Source organism: Girardinichthys multiradiatus, chromosome X (genome assembly GCF_021462225.1).
Source record: "Girardinichthys multiradiatus isolate DD_20200921_A chromosome X, DD_fGirMul_XY1, whole genome shotgun sequence".
In the NCBI taxonomy this organism is placed as follows: Eukaryota; Metazoa; Chordata; class Actinopteri; order Cyprinodontiformes; family Goodeidae; genus Girardinichthys; species Girardinichthys multiradiatus.
Genome location: NC_061817.1, coordinates 31,035,757 through 31,060,662, shown reverse-complemented (window position 1 = coordinate 31,060,662; position 24,906 = coordinate 31,035,757). Strand labels below are relative to the sequence as shown.

The window sequence follows — 24,906 nt, the reverse complement described above, 5'->3', positions numbered from 1 at the left end:
CAGTTTTTTATTTGTTAAAGTTTGACACATCCAATAAATTTCATTTCACTTCACGATTGTGTCCCACTTGTTGTTGATTCTTCACAAAAAATTAGAATTTTATATCTTTATGTTTGAAGCCTGAAATGTGGCAAGAGGTTGAAAAGTTCAAGGGGGCCGAATACTTACGCAAGGCACTGTATGTGTGTGCCGTGCTAAGAGGAGTTTTTCAGGCACTGCATTTTTTTAAGTGTCTCTTACTTTCTTGCAGTCTGCCAATGAGACAGAGAAATTAAGCAGCTGCTCTTTTAGGGCCAAAACAGCCACCCTGAGCAAGAGGGTGTCCAGCTGAGAGAGCAGGAGAGGGGGAATGAGAACAAAGTAATACAACTCTCTCCTTTTTTCTTTGTGTAACTGTTGTCCCCCTTGACCTCCCCTGCTCACCTGCCACCAAACGTGATGGTCTCCCCCTCCCCTTCATCTCTCTGTCTGTCTGCAGGTATCTCACCATCTGCCTCTCTTTCTCTTGTTGATGTTGTTGACGTATCGTGTTGATGCTGTCTTCTGACGTGTGTTTTTTAGTGGTGTTGTTTTGTTTCTGCCCCTCCTCTTCCTCTGCACCCTTCCTCCTCCCCTCCTTCCTCTGTGCAGGTCCCAGTGGCACCAATATCATAATAGGGTCCATCGCAGGTGCTATTCTCCTGGCAGCTATAGTCCTAGGGGGAACAGGATGGGGATTTAAGTAAGAGTTCTGGCATGCCTTTGTGTACGTGTCTGCTTCTACCTTAAGAACCCCCATCCTCCCCTCCCACTATCACCAGACGGAAATAGGTGCAACTCATTGCCCAGTAACTGGGAGGGGAAATGGGGACTGAACTCTGAGGCTCTCTAATGCTTGAATGCTTTAGGCTTTGAAATCAAATCATCACAGAGGTTGTTTTGCTCATTTTTCCTTCCCTGTAATCCACTTTCTAGCTGAGTCTCTTACAGGGCAGGAGCAAGTTATTTCTCTGCCAGGATCTGTTAGAATCAATCTGATTTACACCACTGGTGCCACATCTGGAAGTTCCCCTTACTTTTGTACTTTCTTTACCTGTCCTGACTTACATTACCTTGCAAAAGGTCTGAAACATCCCAAATTTATTTGTACTTTGCTTCCATGGAGCAAGACTTTCTTTGAATCTTTAAAACTGGTTTCTATTATTTGTTCACTTGAAGAAAGTTTAACACCTTGAAAGGAAAATAAAAAGTAATTAGGGATGACTCAAGGCTTTTGCAAAGTATTGTAAATGTCGGCTAAACCTAAGCGATCTTTTTCCATTTTTGTTTTTATTACCTTGTTCAAGCCTGTGTTATTTATTTTTCATCAGCAGGCTTCATCCTAACCCTAAATTATCTCGCTAAAGTGCAACATATCGCCTCTGCATGCTTGCTATTGTTCACTCTGTAAGGTCTGACCTAAAAGGACTGGCTGATAAATTGCATAGTCTATGGAAAAGCTATGATTAATTGCATGGTATCAGTCCTTTTAGGGTCAGTGGGACCCTGCTGGTCACTCCTGGTAAAAATGCATAAAAACTTTGAGGTTTTTCGTCCAGCTCGATAACATCTTGCTGAGAGTTTTAGAAAAATCCAACCTTTAATTTGAGTACATGTATTCAGTTGGTTAAAAAAAAACTCATTAAGAAATCATTTTTTTAATTCAAATTATTGGTCTCACAATGATTGATAACCTTGCTGTTAATTGTTTTGCCAACCCCTTTTGCCAGTTGTACAGCATTTAGCCTTCTCCTATAATATATTACAGAGTTGGAGCATACAGAGAAAGGGATCTCTCTATGCCTCCTCTTCTCAAAATCTCTAGATTGTCCAGAGTCCTGGGATCTCTCTCATGCTTTCTTCTCTTCAGCTCACCACACAGGTTTTCTCTAGTGTTTAGCTACAGGGGGCTGTAGATGGCCACGGAAGATGGTTGACTTTGTGTCTTGTGAAACATTTCTGTTGATTTGGCCAAATGTTTTGGATTATTATCTGACTGAAAGATCCAGTGATTACGATTTTCATATGGTTGTGAAGTGCGCCATATTTTTATTTGAAATCTTCTGGTACTTCAAACAGTTCAATAAGAGAAACAGACCCACAGCATCACAGCTCCTCCACCATACTGAACGGCGGGCATGCATTCTTTATGTCAACCTGAAGTCATTGTTGCCAAAAAAGCTAAATCATTTTCTCTTGACCAATGGAAATGGTTCTAGTTAGGGCAATAGAAGCATTTAGCAAACTCTGCCCGTTTACATGAGTATAGGTAGGGCAGAAAAGAGTTTTGTTTTCTGGCAGATAGATGGTATCTAATGGTTGGTATGAAGACTTGGTGACCCCAGGACCCATGTTTTCTAACATTGAGCTTTGGAGATTATTTGGAATCCTTTACCATCCTGCTCACTGTGTCTCTTGGCAAAATAAATATGTCATTGTCCAGCCTAGAGCCAGTAGCTAATATAAATGGGGTTCTGTGTAATAGCATATTTATACCCCAGGAAAACAGAATGTTGTGGATTAGTAATTAGAAGTTATTAGAAACTTTCATCAATTTAAAAGTGTAAAGTTTACATTTCAAAAGGGATTCAGTTATTTTAAAAGGTTGTTAGGAGAATTAATATTTTGGGATTGGAGGCTTTCTTAAAAACTATTATTTCTTAGCATATGATTTGTTTCCTGTCTGAATAAATGTACTCAAATGTGGCCAGCATCGTTCATGTAGGTGTTTGTGCATGTGTGCATGAGCAAGTTTCCTCTTTTGGTAGTGCTCAGGCAGTGCCACCGCATGTGATCTCAACACTTTAATCTGACAGAAGATCAATTCAGGAAGGCTGTCAGATGAATATTAGACTGAGTAATCATTGCTGGGTTTATTCTCTGTACTTTAATCTAACGGTGTCATTCAGCACATCCAATTCAATAGAAGCAATTTGAAGTTTTAATTCTCAATGCAAACTCTTTTTACAAGAATAGTTTCTCTTTTTTTGTGCAGCTATTCTTTAAGCTTCTTCATTTTGTCCCATTTTAAGCAATATTCTAATAATCTAAAAACCACAGTAGCAACGATTATGTTTAGTGTACTTTTCTGGTCTTGCTGACTCAACATGTTTTGACTTTTTGTCTTCTTTCTTGGCGTGCTTCTTTGATGCAGGAACATTCGAAGAGGAAGGTACAATCTTGCAGCGTCATGACCATGTGTTGTTCAGTCTCAAAACATTGCAGAACAAACATTAAACCTTGTGATGAATCTAAAAGACAACACTTCCCTTAATTTTGCAATTATTCAGAAATGTCCTTAAGGTTTATCTCACTGCTACTAAACTCTGAATGTTCTTTTCTTTTTAAAAACTTCAACTACTTACGCATGCTCCTAAATCTTGTGATATTTTTCTGCCCGTACTTGTTTATCTTCCTACAGCTGTTTTTTTTTTCCTTCTCTTTCTGTTTCAGATCTGGAGGAGGATAAGATCACTGTCTGTCTCGCTGTCTGTGTCCTGTCCACACTTGTCTTCCTCCTCGCACCGTGTTGTTTCCACGTTCAAAAAGAGGGGAATGAAAAAAGAACACACAAGTCTTCCATTTCAGCTCCGAGGTCTCTCCAAATCTCAGATGACCACTTCCTCCAAGCTCCTGTCTGCTCCTTCCATTTGTCCTCCTTTGGGACCCCCGCCACCTTGAGGCCTGTGGGGCTCCTCTCACCATACCAGACGAATCACACTCACTGCTGCCTGCTGAGGATCATGTCCAGGCTGCACCTAAAGCAAGGATGTGGCTCTCTCTGTGGGAGACACCAGGGGTCCTAAACAAGTCCAGGGGTCCTATGAATGTCGGTTGGTGTCTTCTTCTCAGACATTTTGAAAAGGTACACATCAATGGTGGACCAATTTGATAAGAGGCATGTATTTCCAAAACCTGCCTGCACACAGAATAGACCACCATTTCAGTACAAGATTTAATGCTGGACGAGAGCACAGACCGAAGTAAGATGACAGAAGCTGAAATGTTGGCTGTTTTTCTTAAAAGAAATGGACCTGAGGTTTAGTACCTCCATAACTGGCCATGAGTTGGTGCACCTTTAGGTGGACAGTTTTCAGTTTAAATCTACAACATTTGGAGACAAGAGAGCAACTGCAAAATAAATCCTTCAATTATCTGTTTGTATGTTTTCCAAAGAGAGACTAAAGAAGGAATAATTATTAAAATATAACTAGTGTTATAATATTACATTTGAATTATAAAAATAAGGTGTTTAGGTGACTAGCAAAAATATTCATACCCATGACAACTTTTCCATATCTTGTCACATAACAGAAAGATTGCATATTATGTAACAGATTAATAGTAGTACATACTTGTGAAGTGGAATGATTCATGGTTTTCAATTTCTTTAAACAAATCTGAAGTGTGGTTTACATTTGTATTCACCCCCTTTTCATTCTAATGCCCCTAAATAAAATCCACAGTAACCAGTTGCCTTCAGAAGTCATCTAATTAGTAAACAGAGTCCATCATGTGTACTTTAATCTGATCATAAATCCGGCTGTTCACCACCATGCTGTGGGGATGCTTTTCTTCAGCTGGGACAAAAAAGCTGGTCTGAGTTGAAGGGAAGATTGATGGAGATAAATACAGGACCACAACCTTAAACATGAAGCCAGAGCTTTAGATCAAAGCCTGTTCTGTGGTTCAGACCTAAACCCAACTGGGAATCTGTAGCAAGACTTGAAAATTGCTTTTCAAAAACACTATGTATGAAATTTGACTGTTCTATGTAAGCAAAGAAGAATGAGGGAAAATATTCTCTTGATGTGCAAAGTTGGTAAAGAGATAACCAACAAGACTTGTAGCTGTAACAACATTGACAGGTGGTTCAATAAATGCACGCTGAACCTTTCAGCTTTTTACTTGTTTGAGAACCCTGCATCAATTTCCTTCCACTTTACTATTATCCACATATTTGTGTTGGTCTGTAACATAAAAAATGCCCATGAAATACATAGAAGTGTGTGGTTGTAAAAACATTTGGAAATGTTCAAAAAGTATGAATACTTTTGCAAGGCACTGTATCAATAACTCTCAACTTAAGAGCATCATATGCTCCTCTTACTTCCTCTGTATGAGTTTTCAGGTAAAACGAGAGGCTAAGTTGTTATGGTTTTGGGATCATTTTAAAACCACTGAACTATGAAGCAGCAGAGACCGTAACTTAGTGTTTTAAGTGTCAGATCGACCAACATGCATTCCACAATATCTGTTCGTGTGCCCTCACCTCTTCCAAAGTGTGTAGAACGTTTACTCTGTATGTTTGTCTGTAATTGTGTGAGTGAGATATTTTTAAAGAAAGCCAGAATGTACAGTATTTGTGTTTACATTTAATGTAGGGGGCAGTTGTGTCCATGCACATGTATACACTCCACTATGTAGGCAGGTTTTACCTCTTGTCTCTTTCTAGAACCTGTTGACAGCTGCAGCCAGGCAGCACATTAATACCAGTTTTTATGTCTTGCATCCACAGAAAACAAGCACCTGCCCTCTGTACTCACACCCATTTGTAAATATGTGCAAATTATACTGAATGTTAAATGCAACCCATGAAGCTTTACTGAAAGCTATGTTAAAATATTAGTTTTATTTCTACTAATGGATAGCTTCTGATCTCTTGTCACAGCCTGCATTTGCAAAACTCTCTTAACACGCCCCTTCATACATCTTTAAATGTGGACAAACAGCCTCGTCTTTCACTAAATCTTTTGTATGTTTGTTGATAGCCACCACGCCTCTGAGTGAAAGCCCTCCACCACCATAAAAAAAAAAAAACTTTGGGAGGACCCTTGGCTGTACATGAGATTAAAGTCCTGGTTTGGGGTCCAAGAGACTGCTTGTCTGATGCTGTCAGTGTGAATGAGGTCAGTTTGGTTTATATGGGGTTTGCACGTTGCCAGATGCACTATTGTTATTGCAATATGTACAGATTGGACATCAAATGTGATCAAGAGGGGGTAAAAAAAAAGAAAAGGTGAGATACATCTTGCACCATATTTTTAGACACTATCTGTTTGGACTAAGATGATGGAAAAACACAACTGATGCTTGTAGATGGACTGAAATGAATGGAAATAAAATATTGAAAAATAAAGCCACTACTTTTCTTACATCATTATGCCTTTTCTTCATATTTAGCTAAATAGTTTACCCTAACTATTTCCTTTATGTCCAAAAATATAGAAAGGAATACTGTAGTTATCAAAGTTCAAGTATGCTTGACTTAGATTCAAAGACACCTCAAAAGCTGAAATTAAGATTGAGTGACTGAATAAAAAATGTGTGCTCCCTTTGAATTAGAAATTAGCAACAACATTCAATAAGACTGCCTGTTAAAGAAGTGTAGCACTACAAAACATTATTTTACAGTAAACTAGAGATTAACAATGGAGACTAAAGACTAGAAATAAAATGGTATTGAATAGTAATATCCTTGCATGCAGATCATTTACTTATAGCCTGTAAATAATATCGTTGAAAGTTTCTTATGATAATAACCAAGTATTTTCATTAAAATCCAAATATTCAGGTGCTTTTGGTAGCACTGCTTTAAAAACAGAACAACTAAACTTTTGCATGTGTTGCTTTTCGGGTGGATTATTGCATTTCTTAATGACCAGGAATACAAAAGAAATCAGTGTTAAGCTGATCCAAAATTCTGCAGTTTGAGTTCTGATAAAATTCAAACAGAGATCAATTTTTTTTACATAAAACTGAATAATTTAGCTGCGTCTCATATTGAAGAACTGATAGTTCTTAATGTTCTTAACATTTGAGTCTTCAGGTTCACTTGTGGTTCCTTTGAAAAGCAGAGTGAGAGACAGAACATTCAGTTATCAGACTTCTCTTGTGTGGAACTAGGTCCCAGTTTTTTCTCCATGAGGCAGACACCTCGTCTACAACAAGGTTACAGTTCTACTGGCTTGGTTTATCCAGAGGTATCGCTGTTGTGCTGCTACAAGCTAAACTGGGGGACATACTGACCACTCTATTACTCTAGTAATTACAACCCCATTTCTAAACAAATATTTTTAGATACAAAGATACTTGAAAATACATTTTATCAACAAATTACATCCATGCTGCCTAGTCAGGTTTTCCATCGCATAACAAAACTGTGACTATATTGGTAAAGGTTTTGAATGACACCTGTGTCAATAGTGATGCATCAGACTTTTGTCTAGGTTTTGCCGCGTCCCAGTGTTGCATTTGATACGGTTGATCAGAACATCCTGATGCTAAACTGGCTCAGATCTTATTGGGCAGCCCAGGACTACCGTTTTTTATGGCAGTTATACATCTGAGCCAACAAAGATAACACGTGGGTACCTCAAGGGTCTATTCTCAGACCACTTAAATTCAAAGCCTACATGATCCTTATATGTCATATTATGGAGTACAACAACATATTTTCAAATACTGTTTCTTTGCCTCTGACACATAACATTATATTTATGTTTCCCCAACAGTCCACTACAGTCACTGAGTCCACAGTATCTATGACTACCCATGGGTGTCATTGTTTTTTGTCCCAAAAATGCAAGCTTTGAAATTAGCACTTAATTCAACTTAATTAGGCTAAGGTCATAGAGAATATGAAGAACCTAACTGTTATTCTTGACTCAACCCTCAAGTTTAGCAACCACATAAAGTATGTTAATAAAAGCCAATTATTACCTTAAAATTGTGTCAAGTTTTTTTTTTATCTAAACAGGACACAAAAAGACTGATGCATTCTTCTATTATCAGTAGGTTAGATTATTGCAATGGTACCTGAAAAACAGATGATATTACACCACTCTATTAAAAAACTAAATATGTGAAAATAAAATATGAGAATGAGGCTTTTGTGCGTAGATGTGACGTGTTAGAGAAACATAAACCAAAAGCGCACGTATTAAAATATTATTTTAATTATGAGCAACATCTCATGAAAACCAAACCATTCAGTACAAGAAATGTTACATGTCACCTTACTTATAAAACGGCACAAAGACATTCAGCTTTCTTTAAATAAAAAAGGAAAGAAAAACTGCAGAAGAGTCATGGACAATGAGCAGCACACAGGCTGATGAATGATAATAAAATAGCCGTTTAAATAAGGCTTATGGCAGCAAAGACCAAATATGTCAGTCTCCAATTTTGATCAACCTGACTGGATGGAAAACAACAAGATCAAATCAGTTCTGCTGTTTCTTAACACTGTTGAGAATGTAGATGTCTGTCAGTTGAAAGGTCTTTGGTATGTAGCCATGGGAGGTGGAATAGAGTTGGAACAGTTAGCTCCTCTGTAGGGGGATGAAGATGGATGTCAGTCGACATCTACGCCGGTGTCCCACTTAGATTTGGGTTCCTGCCACCATTCAGCCAGGAAGGACTCCTCGTAGTCACCCATTCCTTCAAATTCAGCATCAGGATGTTCAGAGTGAGAAGTGGCTGTTTCTTCTGGGCTCACTACTTCCTGGAATAGAAAAGAATAAGGTGGGTTCACATAAGGCGAGACAATTCTGTGTGAAAAAAAATTTTTGCATTTTCCTTCTTGGTGCCCATAAATCTTTCACACGTGCTCTTTATAATTTAGCCTAACTTGTCTCTGTCCCATAATCCTCCCCCCTCAGAGGTCCGGGCAGTTTGCTGAGAGCAGGGAGGAGCTGACCTGAGTTTAATGGATGTGGTGCAGTCTCAGTGGCCGACACCTCCCAGCCACATACCACACGCTGCTGGCGGAAAACACAAATCCCTCCCTTTCATCCTCACTTTTTTTTCTCTTCTTCTGCATTGTCAACCACAGCTTGCATTTAACCGGCAAGTCGTTTTTCTTTTATGGCTAAGTTAGAAGTGTCCCATCATGTCTGGTCATGCAGATGGTTCAGGCATAAAGATCTCTAGCCCAGAAAACCTATGTCGCCACGCAAGCTCATTGAATGCTTCATGGAATTTAGATTGTGCTGTTAAACAAAGTTTCAGGGAAAGATATCATAGTCAATCTATCAGATCATCCCAGTCCTTGAGGGGAGTATGATTTGGATAAAGTTCACAATACTGAAACTACATGGAAATTAAGAAAAAAACATGACTTTTGTTTGTTTTGTTGCTTTGTGGCTTAAGTTCCCACAAAGACAACTTCTGAATGGGCTTTATAGCCCAGCTCAGAAATCTACCCTTAGCTGAGACCAATCTCCATGAATGTTGAAGAATATCTGAGGCATTGTTTTATGCTTATAAAACAACATTATTTTCTAAACGTTTATATATATATTTTTTTCTTTAGTTTTGAGTTGTTTGAGCAAACTGCAAATAGTCGTTATAGTATAGATTAAGGCTGATCAGTTTAGCATTGCACCGATTGGTTGGCCAGAGACTAGAATCTCACAATTTTCCACTTGACTGGCAAAGATAATGATTTTTTTTACAGATTTTTAAACATGGCATTTTTGGCATGATAGTTTTACTGCATGAGAATTCTCTGATAGTTAGCTATTTGTTATGTGTTTCATTTACAAAGGAGATGAATTTTGTCTTTATGAAAACAGTGCTACTTTATCTGGTAAAGCTGCATAAAAAAAGCCTTCAGCAAAATATCGTGCTGAAAAATTGTGGAAAACCTAACCTTTAATTTCTGTGCATGTTAAGTGGAGGAAAAAAATGTTTTAACAATTTTTAACAAAATCTCTAGAGATCTCAGCAGGTTCCCTGATAGAGATTGGAGTATAAATCGAAAAAGAAAATGAAGCGAGTAAATATCCCCATTTAGCATTTAAAAACAAACGTTATCTAATTTTCACTAAACTCAAAATAAAGATGCATGAGGGAAAATGTAGTTTATTGACAGGTTTAAGGAATAAAATTTAAGTAAAACTTTCCCATTTTAAAGCATCTAAAAATAGCAAACATTTCAGATTTTCTAGTGTTTGATAGCGATCACCAGTCAGAGCCTATCTAGGAAAAACTGGACCATGTCCCTCAGTGATTGATTGAGTGATTTTTGGATTATTATTGTAAATTTACAACATAGAAGGGTAACTGAGGCTTACTATTATTTTGCCATTAGAAAACAGAAATCCCAGAGGAAACATACCTCATCATCTGTGTGGAGGTAGTTCAGTGCAAACTCGAGCATTTCTTTCTGTTTGATTGTCTGGTTGTAATACCTCAAGGCTTCCTGAAAAATAAAAGACAAATCAGCATTTGAATTAGCTTAGTAAACAACCCAAGTGTTTTATGACCCAAATTTGGTCTGTAGTCAGGTTTTTTTCCCTCCTGCTACAGAAGTGCCACATTTACAGTTTTACAACTGGTACACTGAAGCTGTTGCCAAATTTACACAACATAAAATGCAGAGAAAACAAGTTTGCCATGACTATTTGAGCTTCTAATTACAGCCCTGAGATTGTGTTAACGCTCATTCCAACGCTGCTTTTTATAACGTTGTTTCCCTGCTTTGCTGGGTCTGTTTTGACCAGCACAGTCCTGCAGCAGCCGCAGGAGCAGATGGACCAGGAAACGGCAACAACGGTGGCTTGTGTAACTCACAGGCCGAGGCTGGAAGTCCTCCTCCTTGAGCCCCCACTGCTCCCGGTAGAAACGATAATAGGCCACATTCTGCTGCATCACCTTGTCACCGGGGTCAAAGAGCATGTAACTGGCTGCACACGGAGCAGCATTCTTCGCGTCATTCACTAGAAAATATGAGGAAATCACAAGAACTTCAAGCAGAATTGCAAGAATGAAAAGAAAAATACTTGAATGTCTCCATTTTGTTCTTACATTTATAGTATGAAAACTGGAGGTAGTGATACATGGTAGCAACAAACTTCTCCACAAAGAACCCTCCAACACTGGGTGTCAGCTGCTCCTCACATTTCACTTTACATTTCAGCACATCAAGGAAGAGATCTGAGGGGAAAAGGAAAAACAATATATTATTACCCATCTCCAACATGCTGAAATAAAGCTACTGCTGTTCTCCTTTTACCTGCCAGAGTTGGGTAGAAGTCTTTAAACTCCAAGATTTCATACGAGCTTTCGCAGCCTGCTGAGCAGAGGTCATACACCTCGAAGTACTGCGTTATGGCTTGCTCCATGTTTCTGGCACTGCTGCTGAAGTCTCCACTGTTGTAGAGCGTCACGCTCTTTAGAAAAACGTTCTAGCAGCAAAGACACAATCTTTTGTTATTATTTTAACAGGCAGACGTCAGGCTGTGTGTTTCTGTGTTTGGGGTAAGCTACTGACTTCATATGGCTGCTCCTCGTGGTCGATGAGATACTCCTCCACATCAAACAGGGTCTTGTAGTAGTTCATGTTTTTGGTCAAATAGGGTTCATCTGGGTTTTTCTTCAAGAAAGTGTGAGCTGCCGACACAGCCTTCTCCAAGTTGTTAAGCTAGGGAGGAACAAAAGGCATGATCACAGTCTCTATAAAGGGAACATCTTTACAAAGCACACGTAAAAGATCTCCTTTGTACATAATTTTCTAGTGTGGTCAACTGTGCAACAGGAGGAATGTCCTACTTTCCTACTTTGTACAGCAATTCTGCACAGACACTAAAAGGCAATCGATCTACAGGTGAAGATTATCTTGTAATCCCTTCATTTTTTATTTGATTTAAAACTACCACCAATTAAACACCAGTGTGTGTTACATTTAACTGCTGAAACAACATAAAGTTTTCCCAAATGAGCTTGTATGGGTGTTGTACCTTGGTGAGAAATCGGTTGATCAGATGTCAAAGAAAACCAGAACTCTGTACTGTTGACCAAAACCCTGATTGTTACAGCTTTATTTGTCTTGAGGTTTTTGTCCTGTTTAGACACAACATTGTTCCTCAGTTTGAGTTTAGGAGCCTTGGGAACTTCAGCTCGCTCTACCTGCCTTTTCCACAGGTAACTTTAAACAGCCTTGGAGAACCATGGGTCTAGTCGAAGCAAATTCGTATTCCATGCAAGTGGCAGCCTGAGATCTCAAAACATCAGGAGCCTACAAAGTTGCTAGGGGTTAAGTCCAATACATACCCGGCAAGAACAGAGAAATCAGTTGTTTTTTTCTCGAGGTGGCTAGAACAAGAACGAAGTTCTTTCTGGACCACACATGTCATACTTCATTAGAACCTCAAGCGCTGACCTCAAGCCCTCATGGGATCCTCCTATTGCAGCATTGGCATATAACAGTTGTCAGGAACAACAAAATAAAAAAGTTTTTCCCAGATCCATGTCAAGAACAGGTTGCAAGAATTTCCAAATCATGACTGAAAGAACAGAATTATTTTTGTGTATTTTTATTTTGTTCTTGCATCCCTGGGCAGGAGAACTAATTTTTCCGTTCTTAGGCATTAGGCCTATACAGTTGGGTTATTTATCAAAAAACCTGACAGTGCTATGAAAAGAGTCTTTAAGATGAAACTGGAAAAGAAAAAGGAAAAACATGTTCTACTAAAGGTAATGATCATTGATTAATCATTCCTCTTTAATATCTATTCTGTAGCTCGGAGCTAGGGTTGTTTATTGTTTATGTTTGTGTCGTTTTAATTAATCAGTAGTAAGCAGGTATGGCTTGATTAATAATAACTCAAATTTAATCATAGATTTTATGGGTGATCAAGTCTCTGAAGCATTGATATTGTGTTATTTTAGATAAATATGAATCCTGAGAACTATAAGGAGATCTCCTCGTTCGTCTTTAATGTTTGATAAGGATAGTCCTCTGGAATGGAAATGTTCATTCTTCAGAATTTGAAAAGCTATAATTCATTTGTAAACATTAAAAGAATCTCATGTTGCTTAGATCTGACATAGGTGGCCTAACAGAAAGAAACTCAAAAGATTGTAAGGTAATGGACCGATAATGTAAAAAAGGCTTTCTAAAGGTCTTTAAAACCAACTTTAAAGGACCTTCAAAAAGTCTGAAGAAATATTGTTTATGACCACTTCAAAAGATTATTAGAAAACAACATAGAAAGAAGTGAGCTGCAATTTTCATAAAGTAGGTGGTTTGGCAATATTAAGGAAATACAATCAAATCCCCCATTACTCTGAGCGACAGAGAGAAGAATGGGGGGATTGTTTTCAGGGGGAAACTGGAAGAGACGTGGCACATGCTCAATTCGGTCTGCAGGAGGGCGCAACAAAGCAGCAGAGAAACAGCTCTCCTCACCTCTGAATAGAAGTTCCCTGTCATTGAGTCCAACTAGTTGCATTTACTTCAAGGAGACTGTTATTCGTGTTTTAGCGAAACTACAACCACATGACACGATTTGAAATGCAATAAGAGGAAAATCAAACTTAAGGTTTGCGCATAGCAACAGATCTGGCTTTCACATCTGGGAATTTTGTGGAATCATATCTGCAATAAAAAATAACCTCAGCAAGCCATGCATAAAGGTCCGAATCCAGCATATATTTAGTCCCAGATCAAAACTCAGGTCTCACCTGATAATAAGCATACTGAATGTACCGATACGGTATCCTTTTCTCAAAAGTTTCCAGTAAATCCCTCCGCGGATATGAGGACTTAAAAACTGGAAACTCTGCTTTGCACTTTTTCAGGCAGGCAGCCCTTAGCAGGATGTGGCGCACAACGCGGAGGCTGCTGTCCGGGAGCGGGGAGTCGCTGTCCCGGCTCCCGGAGCTGCAGTTGCGGCCGCAGAACGCCTCGCTGTCCCGCAACAGCCGGTGGAGCCGCAGGCTGAGCTCCAGGTACTTGATGCTATCCGCCCAGTTTTGCGCTGCGTACTGCTCCAGCGCGTAGTTGTACGCGGACTCCAGCGGCATGATGTCCTTCTGGGGGAAACTTTTGAAGCTGTACTTCTCATACTGAGCCTCCACCAGGAAGGACATGAGAAGGGCCAGGCACAAGCTTCTCTGGAGCATCATCCCCATTCTCCGGCTCCAGCGGGAGTCCGCTCAGGCTTTGAATGGATCCAGGAGACTTCCTTTTTTTCCTTTAACAGGGTTTGCTCATGTCTGCCTGCACGTAGGCTGTAAAATCCCTGTAGGAATAAGATTACTAAAAACATGAATCTTTACGCAAGACTTTCAAATTAAAGCTTTTCACACGTTGCATATCTTTGAAAATAATCTGTAGAGTTTGTAAAAGTCAACCTCTTGTTTTTTTTTGTTGGTTTTTTTAAAAATTAAATTATGTATACAGAACACGTTTTGAAGCAAATGTTACATATCATCTTCGATGCGAGGAGAAGGGATATTTGCACCTAGTTCAACTCTTGGAAATTACTTTGAAAGTGGAACTTCCGGCTTTCTGTAGAAATGGTGATTATTCTCCAATGCTTGCCTGCAGACAACTCTGGACCTCAAGGAGGAAAAGGTCTAAATTTCCAGTTTTGTCCAACACGTCATCATCATCACTCAGTAGAAACATAATAACGCTCGATATAACAACACTAAACATTATATTTTGGGTTTTCCTTTTTCAATAATGTTGTAATTACATTTAGGATTTGCAATTTAACAACAATTATTATTTTATTATTTTTCAGTAATGTAGTAATTATATATTGCATTTGTAGTTAAACTACTAACATTAATTTGAAAAACTTCCGAAAGCATTTGGTCAGTATAACCCCTACTTAGAGTCTCAGTAAACTGGCAAACTGAACCATATGGTGCTTGAAAATCAATCTGTGTAGTTTGAATAAAAATGAATGCTCACTTAACCCCCTGAGCACATTGAGGACTCAATTAAATAAAATGTGTAGTTCCCAAAAAGGTTGTAGTTTTTAAATCCACTGTTCCTACATGGAACTCAGGATTTGGGGTTTCCTGAGTTAAAAACATGGGGGTGGGATTCTAAGACCAGCTTTTACACGTTTGCAGAATTCCATTAAAAGGTAGGTGGGGGCCCGGGGCCACTCCTCCCTCTTCTTCTGCGGCCCACAAACCTATGGATGCAAAATGTTAGACAGAAAGAGATGGAACAAAACCGGAAGTGTCAACGTATTTCCATCTAAATAAAAGCACAAGGTGAAAACTTGTGATTGGTGTGAATTTACATTTTCGAAACAAATAATCTTTCGTTTTAGGCTCTTTAGTGTATCATTGTGCTGATTTGTGACAAATGTGTAAGTTATTCACTCACCAACCGCTTTATTTACAGCCACACAATATATTTAGGCATCTAGACATGCAGCAGAAGAAGAGGGAAGAAAGAAGATTTAAGCAATTTTGAATGTCCCTGGTTGTTGATGCCAGATATGCAGGTCTGTATATTTCAGACACTGAAGATTTCCTGGGATTTGTACACCGTAACCATCTTTTAAAATGACAGAAAATGGTCTGAAAAAGAGACAAAAAATCTAGTGAGCGACAGTAATATAGATGAACATGCCTTGTTGATGTCAGAGGTCAGAGGAGAATGGGTAAAGTGGTTCGAAGTGATGGAGACATCGCCTGGTCCGAGGAGTCTCAGTTTCCACAGCAGTATTCAGATGGTATTGTGTGAATTTGATGTAAACAAAAGAAAGATCCATCTTGCTTTATATTAACAGTTCAGGATGCTAGTGGTGGCGTAATGATGTGGGGGATATTTTCTTGGCACACTTTGGGCCCCCCGTTAATTCGGTCTATGATGCTTATGTGTTAAAACACACATGGTTACAGTGACTTTACTAGTATTACTGAGTGAAACAGCCCACAGCATGATGCTACCGCCACCTTGCTTGACAGATTTTGCTTGTCATGGTTGGAATATTATTTTAGGGTTAAAAGCTTGACATTGACTTCTCCTATCACATGTATTTCTAAATCATGATATAACTCAGATAAATATTAGGGTTGTTCATATGATTTCACATGCAAAAATCTTAGGTGAGAATTTAAATGAAAAAGAGTGCGCATTATTATTATTACTTTGAAACCCCTACGCGGAAGCTGTTTTGCTTTTTCCTGCAAACTTCACAGTCAAACTTCCCCAGACTTTCTGCGGTACCTTTTCCTTTCCCTTCCCAGACGTCATGAACCACATCTCCCCGCTACTAGAGTCGAGGAATATCTGCTCTTCTCTGTTGTGTCCCTTATGAGGTTCCAAATGGATCTAAACCAATTTCTCGAGCTTTTTCTTTTTGTTCTTGTTGTGAACTGCAACCCCGGTCCATTGGCGGACATTGTTGTGGATCGGTACGAGATACCGAAGGTTTGTTCCAGAGAAGTTCAAACAGAAGATTTTATCCGTTATCACTTCAACGGGAGCTTCTATGAGGACGGGAAAAAGTTTGACTCCAGGTGAACTTAAAGGAAATTTAATTGCATTCACTTCAACGATCTAATTGATGCCAGAAGTTGGTGTTTTTAAGAATACGCTACAAAAAATATGCAAAGTTAATAAGAGTTCAACTCTAGACGCTGTCTCACACTGTTCTATGGCAACTTGCAAACGTGTCATGTTAACTTTGTAATAATTACATTGAGTCAGTCAAAGGTTTACAAAGCCTACTGTACCTCCATTATTGCATGAATAATAGAACCGACCTTTGTCCAGGGTCATTATACATTTTCATTGATTTGTAAAAACAAGAATGCGATGCAAATATATCAATTAATTGCGGTCTTCCACAAATCTGCACCACTTCAACATTACACACACAAGCTTAAATACGTACATACACCAACCCTAACATTTGTGCTTGCAAAAGATTGGGAAACTGGGATTCCAGAAGCTTTGTGATGTTTTTTTCCCACTCAGTTCAATTCAAAAATACTTTATTAATCCCAAAGGGAAAGTAAAGGTTGTTAAAGCTCATAGTATGCGGGTTTCTTCAAAGAGTTGCTGTAAATGCTGATGGCTGTGGGCAGGATGGATCCCCTGCAGTCTGTCTTACAGCAGGTCTAAAGAAGCCTCTGACTGAAGACACTCTGTTGTTGTATGAGAGTCTCACAAACAGGATGATCAGGGTTCTAAATAATGTTCTTCATTTAATGAAGAATCCTTCTTCATAAGATATGCAGCATCTTGCTGCAAACCCTGAAGATCCTAAGCTTCCTCAAGAAGTACAGTCTGCTCTGTCCCTTCTTGTAGACGGTTCCACAGTTGCATCTCCACTCTAGTCTGTTGTCCAGGTGAACACCGAGGTATTTATACTCCTCCACCACGTCCACTTCTTCTCCCATGATAGAAATAGTGTTTGACCTATTCCTGTATCTCTTAAAATCTACAATCATCTCCTTTGTTTTATTCACGTTCAAGAAGAGATGATTGTTTCTACACCATGCCACAAAGCGGTCCACTACCTTCCTGTACTCAGCTTCATGTCCATCTCTGATCCACCCCATGACTGCAAAATCATCTGAGTATTTCTGCAGATGACAGGAGTCTGTCTTGTACTGGAAGTCTGAGGTGTACAGAGTAAAAAGGAATGGTGAGAGTACCGTCCCCTGTGGTACTCATGTGTTGCTGACTACCTGGTTAGACACACAACCCTTAAGTCTCACAAACTGTGGTCTGTCAGGTAGTCTTTGATGTAGGAGATCGTTGAGGCCTCCACCTGAGTCTTCTGGAGTTTCTGACAAAGCAAATCAGGTTTAATTGTATTAAATGCACTGGAGAAATCAAAGAACATGATCCTCACAGTGCTGCTGGCTTTGTCCAGATGACAGTGGGTTTGTTGAAGCAGGTGTATGATGGCATCTTCAACTCCAACTCCACAACAATAAAATCCAGTTTTGATGCGTGACTAGGATCGTTGTTCTGTCGGATCAACAAATGTTGTTCAAGTTTCAATCACTTAGCTGATGTTTGAGATGGGTTTGAAGAATTTCAGGGTGCTAATCACCCTTACCATGATCTAACCACTGCTATGCTTGACAGTTGGTACAGTTCTCTGGTGTTTCAATGCAAAACAGCCCACAGGATAATACTACCAGCAACATGCTTGACAGTTGGTACAGTGTTTTAAGGTTGAAAGCAACACTGACTTCTTCAAACATACCTCTTGTCACTGTGATTACATAGCTCAGCCTTTGTCTATTACCACATAAGCTGTTCCAATTTGGCTGGTCTAAGCCAGTGGGTTTAAAATCAGGATCCCCTTTGAAGGTGCTGATTTTGGAGCAGGGGCTTTTTCTTGATTGTGACCCTCTTTGTCCGTGGCAATGTAAAACTAGATGGTGACCATGGTATTCTAGAAGATTCCATACCGTGGCAGACTTTACCCATGGTGGCTTCAAGGTTCCTGAACCCTCACCAATTTCATTGTATATGATGGGGACAGTATGGGTCGTCTTCCAGACTTTGGCAAAGTGGTGATCAGAATAACGCGCTTAGGTACAGATTCATCTTGGTATCTGCTGATATTCAGAAATGGCTCTAAAAGACATTCATCAACTTGTGGAAACCTACAGTTCTCCTTAGAACTGAGTATCTTGGACCTTCCCGGGGTTTTGAGTACTGATAAGTCCAATAAATCTAAATCAATTTCTTGGTGCCAAAGAGAGAATACCGACTGCAGCCAGTCGTGATCATTAACAAATTATTAAGACTTGGCCTTTGCAAGAATTTCACGACAATCTTGAAAAGCACTTACTGAATGATTAAGGTGTATATTATGTAAATATTTGAGTCTAGTGTGTATGATTTCGATGCTGGTAGATTAGAGAAAATTCACAATCATCATTGAAGTTGTATGTTTTATAAACACCATCTAATACAGCTGCAAATAATTACTTTTATGCCGTTGATGTTGACTTTTGAGTGCATCTGTATGAACATTGCTTCCCTTGGTTCTTCTTTAGTACTTTTGTAGAATTTGGTTTCTAAAACAAACTTTAGTTTTTAAAATAATCAGTTGCCATATTACATTTGGGGTTACTTGACATGTAATGGTAAGCATTTCCATAGTTTTTTGATCCACCGTCCTGCCTCTGCAGCTATGACCGAGGCAAAGCTTTCGTCAGTCAGGTGGGCCTGGGTAGACTCATCACAGGGATGGACAGAGGCCTGCTGGGCATGTGTGTTAACGAGCGCAGGAGGATCACAGTCCCGCCACACCTGGGCTATGGAAGTGTCGGCACAGGTGTGGACCAATATCCCACTGAACAACTTTGTCTCCATTTTATAGCATCTGTGGTGGTTTGTGCCAATGTGTGCTGCTGGTCCCACAGGTGGTCTGATTCCTCCCGATGCCACGCTGGTGTATGATGTTCTCCTGCTGGACATATGGAACGCTGAGGACAAGGTCGAGATCCGCACAATCAGCAAACCTGCGATCTGCAAGCGCACTACTGTGGCGTCTGATTTTATCCGTTACCACTATAACGGCACGCTGCTGTCTGGTGAAGCGTTTGATTCCAGGTGAGCCAACCACGGCTGTCTTTTGGACAAAAATGTTGTTTGTTTCTGTATCTCAAAAAAACCTGTTTTGTGTTTGTAGTTACTCAAGAAATACAACTTATGACACCTACCTGGGGCAGGGTGACCTCATTAAAGGAATGGATGATGGTCTTGTGGGCATGTGTGTTGGAGAGAGACGAATCATCATTGTCCCACCGTTTTTGGCCTATGGAGAGACCGGTCATGGTAAAAATAAAAATATAGGATCGTGCCTTTAACTATTAGCTATTGCCAATTATGTTTTTTTGTTATTAGCTGCAGTGTGCATTTCATTTTTAGTAAGTTGCTACTGCTCACAAATTTAAGCTGTACATGTCCCCCCCCCCCCTTGCAGGAACCAAGATCCCCCCACAGGCAACACTTGTGTTTGAGGTGCTGTTAGTTGATGTATTTAATCCTAAGGATGATGTGACTGCAGAAGTGACAAAGATGCCTAAAAACTGCTCACGGAGGACAGTCACTGGGGACTATATCCGCTACCACTATAACGGCACCTTCCAGGACGGCACGTTCTTTGACTCCAGGTAAACCCCAGCAATTCTTCTGTATTCAGAAAGTAAATAAAGTATCATCAGCTTGAGCTCTCATGTTACTACTTCCTCTAACAGCTACCAGCGAAATAGCACCTACAACACATACATCGGAATGGGATACGTGATCCACGGGATGGATAAAGCTCTGCAGGGGCTCTGCACTGGGGAGAAAAGGAGAATTACAATTCCTCCTCACATGGCATATGGCGAAAAAGGAGCTGGTAAGTTTGACGCCTGCATGTAGGAGCTTTTAAAACAAACTGAGAAAGAGTAACAAAACAACCAATTCTGTCAGTTTGTTTCCCTCTGTGGTTGCAGGAAACTTCATTCCTGGCTCTGCCGTGCTGATCTTTGACATCCACGTCATTGACTTCCACAACCCCAAAGATACAGTTAAGATCAGAGTCACCCACAAGCCTGAGGAATGTAACACGACCAGCGAAGCCGACGACTTGATTCACTATCGCTACAACTGTTCCCTGATGGACGGCACACTTCTGTACTCCTCGTGAGCGACCCCTGCTGTTCACTCTGCAACACTGCACCCTCCAATCTCATGCATGTAATCATTGCTGGCTCCTTGTCTAACTGATTTCCCAGGGTTTTGTACTAGGCAAAACCATTTATGTATTCAACAGCACATACAGCTGCATGGCTTCAGGGTTTTTGGAACATGGAAGTGTTTTACTGAGGTGGAATTTTTAAAACCTGCTGTTAAAAGCTATAGTGGTTTATTTCTGGCTTTGCAGGGACCAGTTAGACTCACCTTCAGTCACAACTCTGGGAGCCAGTAAGGTGATCATGGGTCTGGAGGAAGGTTTAAAAGGCATGTGTGTGGGTGAGAGGAGAGAAGTGGTGATCCCTCCACACTGGGCTCATGGTGAAGATGGAGGTGAGTTCTTGGAAATGATTAAATGCATTTTTATTTTCGTGTTCAAGTTCTTTGCAAAAATATTTACATACCCATGAACTTTTACATATTTCCTCACCTTACAATTACCAACTTATATTTATATAACTGGGGTTTTGTGTGATAGACCAATGCAATGTAGCACATAACTGTGAAGTGGAATGAAAAGCCTACATGGTTTTTAAACATAAATTAAACCTGATAAGAGTGATGTGTATTTGTATTCAGCCACCTCTGGCTAATCGCTTTGTAGACCCATTCTCCAATAAAATGCAGCTACAAAATATTTTAAGACCAGTCAGATTGGGTGGAAAGCATTTATGAACAGAAATGTTAATGTCTTTGCACAGATTCCTAATTGGGTTTAGCTCTGGCTGCATGTTTCGGGTCGTTTTCATGCTGGGATGAACTTCTGCCCCACTCTCAAGGCTTTTGCAGCCACCAGCAGGTTGCTCTGTATTTAGCTCAACTCAACTTTCCATCAAGCTTCCCTGTGCCTGCTGAAAAACGTCATCCCCAAAGCATGATGCTGTCACCACCATGTTTCACAATGAAAGTGTGTTTGAGGTCATGTGCAGTGGTGTGCATAGACCAAAAGCTCAGTTTTGTTCTTATCAGGCCAGATCACCTTCTTCCACATTTGCTATGTCCGCTACATGGCTTGTAGCAAGCTGTGAATGGACCTCATATAGCTTTCTTTCAACAGTAGCTTTCTTTGTGACACTCTTCCATAAAGGACAGATTTGTGGAGTGCACAAATAATATTATCCTTGTCCACAGTTTTTCTCGCTTGAACTGTGGTTCTAAGCAACACCTCCAAAGTTACCACGGGCCTCTTGGGTGTTTCTCTGATCAATGCTGTCCTTGCCAGGCTTGTCAGTTTAGTTGGACAGCAGTGTCCTTAAAGGATTTAAGTTGTGCAGACCTCTTTGCATTTTGGGATGATGGACTGAACAGTGCTCTGTGATAGGTTAAAAGTTTGGGATTTTGTTTTTATGAACTTTTTCCTTCCTGACCTGTCGGGTGTCTTAATAATGCTGTTTATTCTGTAATGTTCTCTAACAAAACTCTGAGGCCATCACATAGCAGCTTTATACTGAGATTAAATCAAACACAGCTGTAGTTTATTTGCTTTCAGAAGTTACTGAATGAGTAATTTAGGAGTATCAGAGTAAAGGGGCTGAATCCAAACGCAACACTTTTCAGATTATTTGTGTAAAGATTTTCAAATTGTGTATCCTTGTGCTTCCACTTCAGAAGTATGTTATCTTGTGTTCTCTCACATAAAATAAGACAGATTGAAGTTAATGATTGTAATATGACAAAATCTAAAAAGATTCAGGAAATATGACTAGTTTTACAAATCCCTGTTAATCCCATCTCATCTCAACTGACTGGATGGGTTTAGCTGTAGGAGTTCCTGGAAGTGCAGTGCTGCTTTTTGAACTGGAGCTAGTGCAGCTGCAGAAAGGTGTGCCAGAAGGCTTCATGTTTGTCTGGCTTGGAGACATCCCTGATCCCCTCTTCAATGCTCTTGACCTCAATGGGGACAAACGGGTCCCTCTAGAGGAGGTAAGCAGTAAAGCTTGGTCTGTTCTTACAATTGCTGTCAGTTTTTGAAATAATCTGTTAGCAAGCAATAAGATGCTCTCCTCTTTCCTCCTGCAGTTTTCAGAGTTCCTCAGGCTGCAAGTCAAAGAGGGCAAAGGTCGACTTCGACCGGGTGTCGACATTGACAGCATCATCAAAGACATGTTTGATAATCAGGACCAGAATAAAGATGGGAAAATTGTAGAAGATGAACTTAAAATTAAGAATGAGGATTCTAAACAAGTGAGGCGAGATGAGCTATGAACTGTGAAGGACAAAGAAACTGGTAATGTTGTCCTCTAGACAATTATTGAACAAGAAAGTTTTGAAACATTAATTAAATAAAGAAGTAATTTTGCTACTCAAATTTAAACCATGTCACACTTATCTTTACTTCCTCACATTTTTGTAAATATTTTATTATATCTTTTTATTGGACAACACTAAAGATATGACACTTTGATACAATGTAAAGTACTGTGTACAGCTTGTATAACTGTAAATTTGCTGTCCCCTCAAAATAACTTAAAACACAGCCATTAATGTCTAAACCGCTGGCAACTAAAGTGACTACACCCTTATTAAACCTGTCAATATTTTGTGTGGCCACCATTACTTTCCAGTGGAGGTCACTAGAGCAGTGTTTTTCAACCCTGATCTTCTAGGCACACTGGCCTGCATGCCTTAGATGTTTCCCTGCTTCACCAGACCTGATTTGAGATGATGGCTGATTAACGCACCTTTACTGACCTGCAATCTGAATCAGGTGTGTTAAAGCAGGGTAAACATCTAAAACATGCATGGCAGTGTGCCTTAAGTACCAGGGTTGAAAAACAATGCACTAGACCTTTACAGGTGACCATTGAAATCCTCTTCCACTCCTCCATGACGGTATCACAGAGCTGGTGGATGTTGGAAACCTTGTGCTCCTCCACCTTCAGTTTGAAGATGCCCCACAGTTCAATTGGGGTTTAGGTTAGGAGGCATGCTTGGCCAGTCCAGCACCTTTACCCTCAGTTTCTTTAGCAAGGATTTGGTCATCTTGGAGGTGTGTTTGGGGTTGCGAACTGTAGCTTCCTGCAGCCAGCAGCACTCATGCACCCCCAAACCATCACATTCCCAGCACCATGCTTAACTGTAGACAAGACACCCTGGTCTTTGTACGTCTGTCTCATCAGACCACAGGAAATGGTGTTTGGTTGTTTTCAGCAAACTGTTTGCGGCTTTCTTGTGAAACATTTTTAATAGAGGCTTCCTTCTGTATTGACAGACCAATTTTATGCAGTGTGCAGCGTATGGTATGAGCACCAACAAGCTGATTCCCCCCTTGTTTTTTTAACCTCTACAGCAAAGCTGGCATCACTCAAATGTCTTATTATAAAAGACAATCTCTGGATATGATGTTGAGCCCCTGCACTAAGCTTCTTTAGTCGACCATGGCGAGGCCTGTTCTGAGTGGAAGCTGCCCTGTTAAACCACTGCATGGTCTCAGCCACCATGCTGCAGCTCAGCTCAGCTCCTCAGTTATTTGCCATGAAATGCCATGTTGAATTTCCAGTGACCAGTATGAGAGTGTGGGAGCGATAACACCACATTTTACCCACCTGCTCCCCATTCACACCTTAGACTTTGTAACACTAACAAGCCACATGACACCACTGTGGGAAATGGCTTATTGGACACAATTTGGACATTTTCACTAAGGGTGTACTCACTTTTGTTGACAGCGGTTTAGACATCAATGGCTGTGTGTTATTTTGAGGGGACAATTTTACACTGTTATACAAGCTGTACACAGACTACTTTACTTTGTATCAAAGTGTCATATCTTCAGTATCGTCCCATGCAAAGATAACATATTTACAAAAATGTGATGGGTAAATGACCTGCACTTGTATAGAGCCCTTTCATACGCACATACACACATTCACAGGCTACACCAACAGCAGGCAAGGTAGGTTAGGTGTCTTGCCCAAGGACACGACTGAGATGGACAGAGTGGGGGTTTGAACCAGCCACCCACTGGTTACAGGACAAACCCCTACCACCAGAGCCACTGTCATGTACTCACTTTTCTGAGATACTGTATATGTAACTAAATGGATGATCTGGGATCTTTTTTTTTTTTCTATCTGTGACAGTATTTTCTTTTGATACAATTAAAAATGGACCCCATTCCCCACCCCCTTGGAAACTTTTTTTCCCAAGATTTTCATCATGTTTAATGTTTATAGGAAAAAAAAAAAAGCTCGGAAAACCTGAATTCACTTTATAAATTCATAAATGACATTTTCAACGTGATGGCTAAAAACGCTTTATGTAATGTTCATGCTCTGCCTCTGAATTTACTTTCTAACTACTGGTCTATTCCAGTAAAACAATTTTTTTTTAAAGAAAAAAAATAAACATAACCAAATTAAGTTTATTCAGTTTTCTTCACATGTATTGCATATAGAGATAGATTCTTTACACCT

The 24,906-nt window shown here is 39.9% G+C and overlaps 2 protein-coding genes and 1 pseudogene across 6 annotated transcripts in view; 2 read left to right on the top strand and 1 right to left on the bottom strand.

The window, feature by feature from the left end:
- Positions 1–6,175, top strand: part of LOC124862683 (disintegrin and metalloproteinase domain-containing protein 11-like) — a 33,194-nt gene extending 27,019 nt beyond the window's left edge. Inside the window, exons 24-27 of one of the 5 annotated variants that reach the window (XR_007036982.1) lie at positions 251–360; positions 631–721; positions 3,173–3,190; positions 3,472–3,568. Coding sequence is in view for 2 of the 5 variants with exons in the window: in XM_047356735.1 (XP_047212691.1) it covers positions 3,173–3,190; positions 3,472–3,824 (371 nt within the window). In the remaining 3 variants the exon portion in view is untranslated. The other 4 variants (XR_007036984.1, XM_047356736.1, XR_007036983.1 and 1 more) reach the window with 4 other exon arrangements.
- A 1,783-nt stretch (positions 6,176–7,958) lies between these two features.
- Positions 7,959–14,100, bottom strand: LOC124863052 (endoplasmic reticulum protein SC65-like). The gene is made up of 7 exons (XM_047357301.1): positions 13,489–14,100; positions 11,297–11,446; positions 11,039–11,210; positions 10,831–10,959; positions 10,597–10,742; positions 10,142–10,225; positions 7,959–8,524 (listed from the first exon to the last, which is right to left on the bottom strand). Exons 1-7 carry the CDS (start codon positions 13,936–13,938, stop codon positions 8,375–8,377), a joined length of 1,281 nt encoding a protein of 426 aa, XP_047213257.1. The 5' UTR covers positions 13,939–14,100; the 3' UTR covers positions 7,959–8,374.
- Positions 14,101–16,013: 1,913 nt separating this feature from the next.
- On the top strand, positions 16,014–24,852 carry LOC124862964 (annotated as a pseudogene).
- Positions 24,853–24,906: the final 54 nt, after the last annotated feature.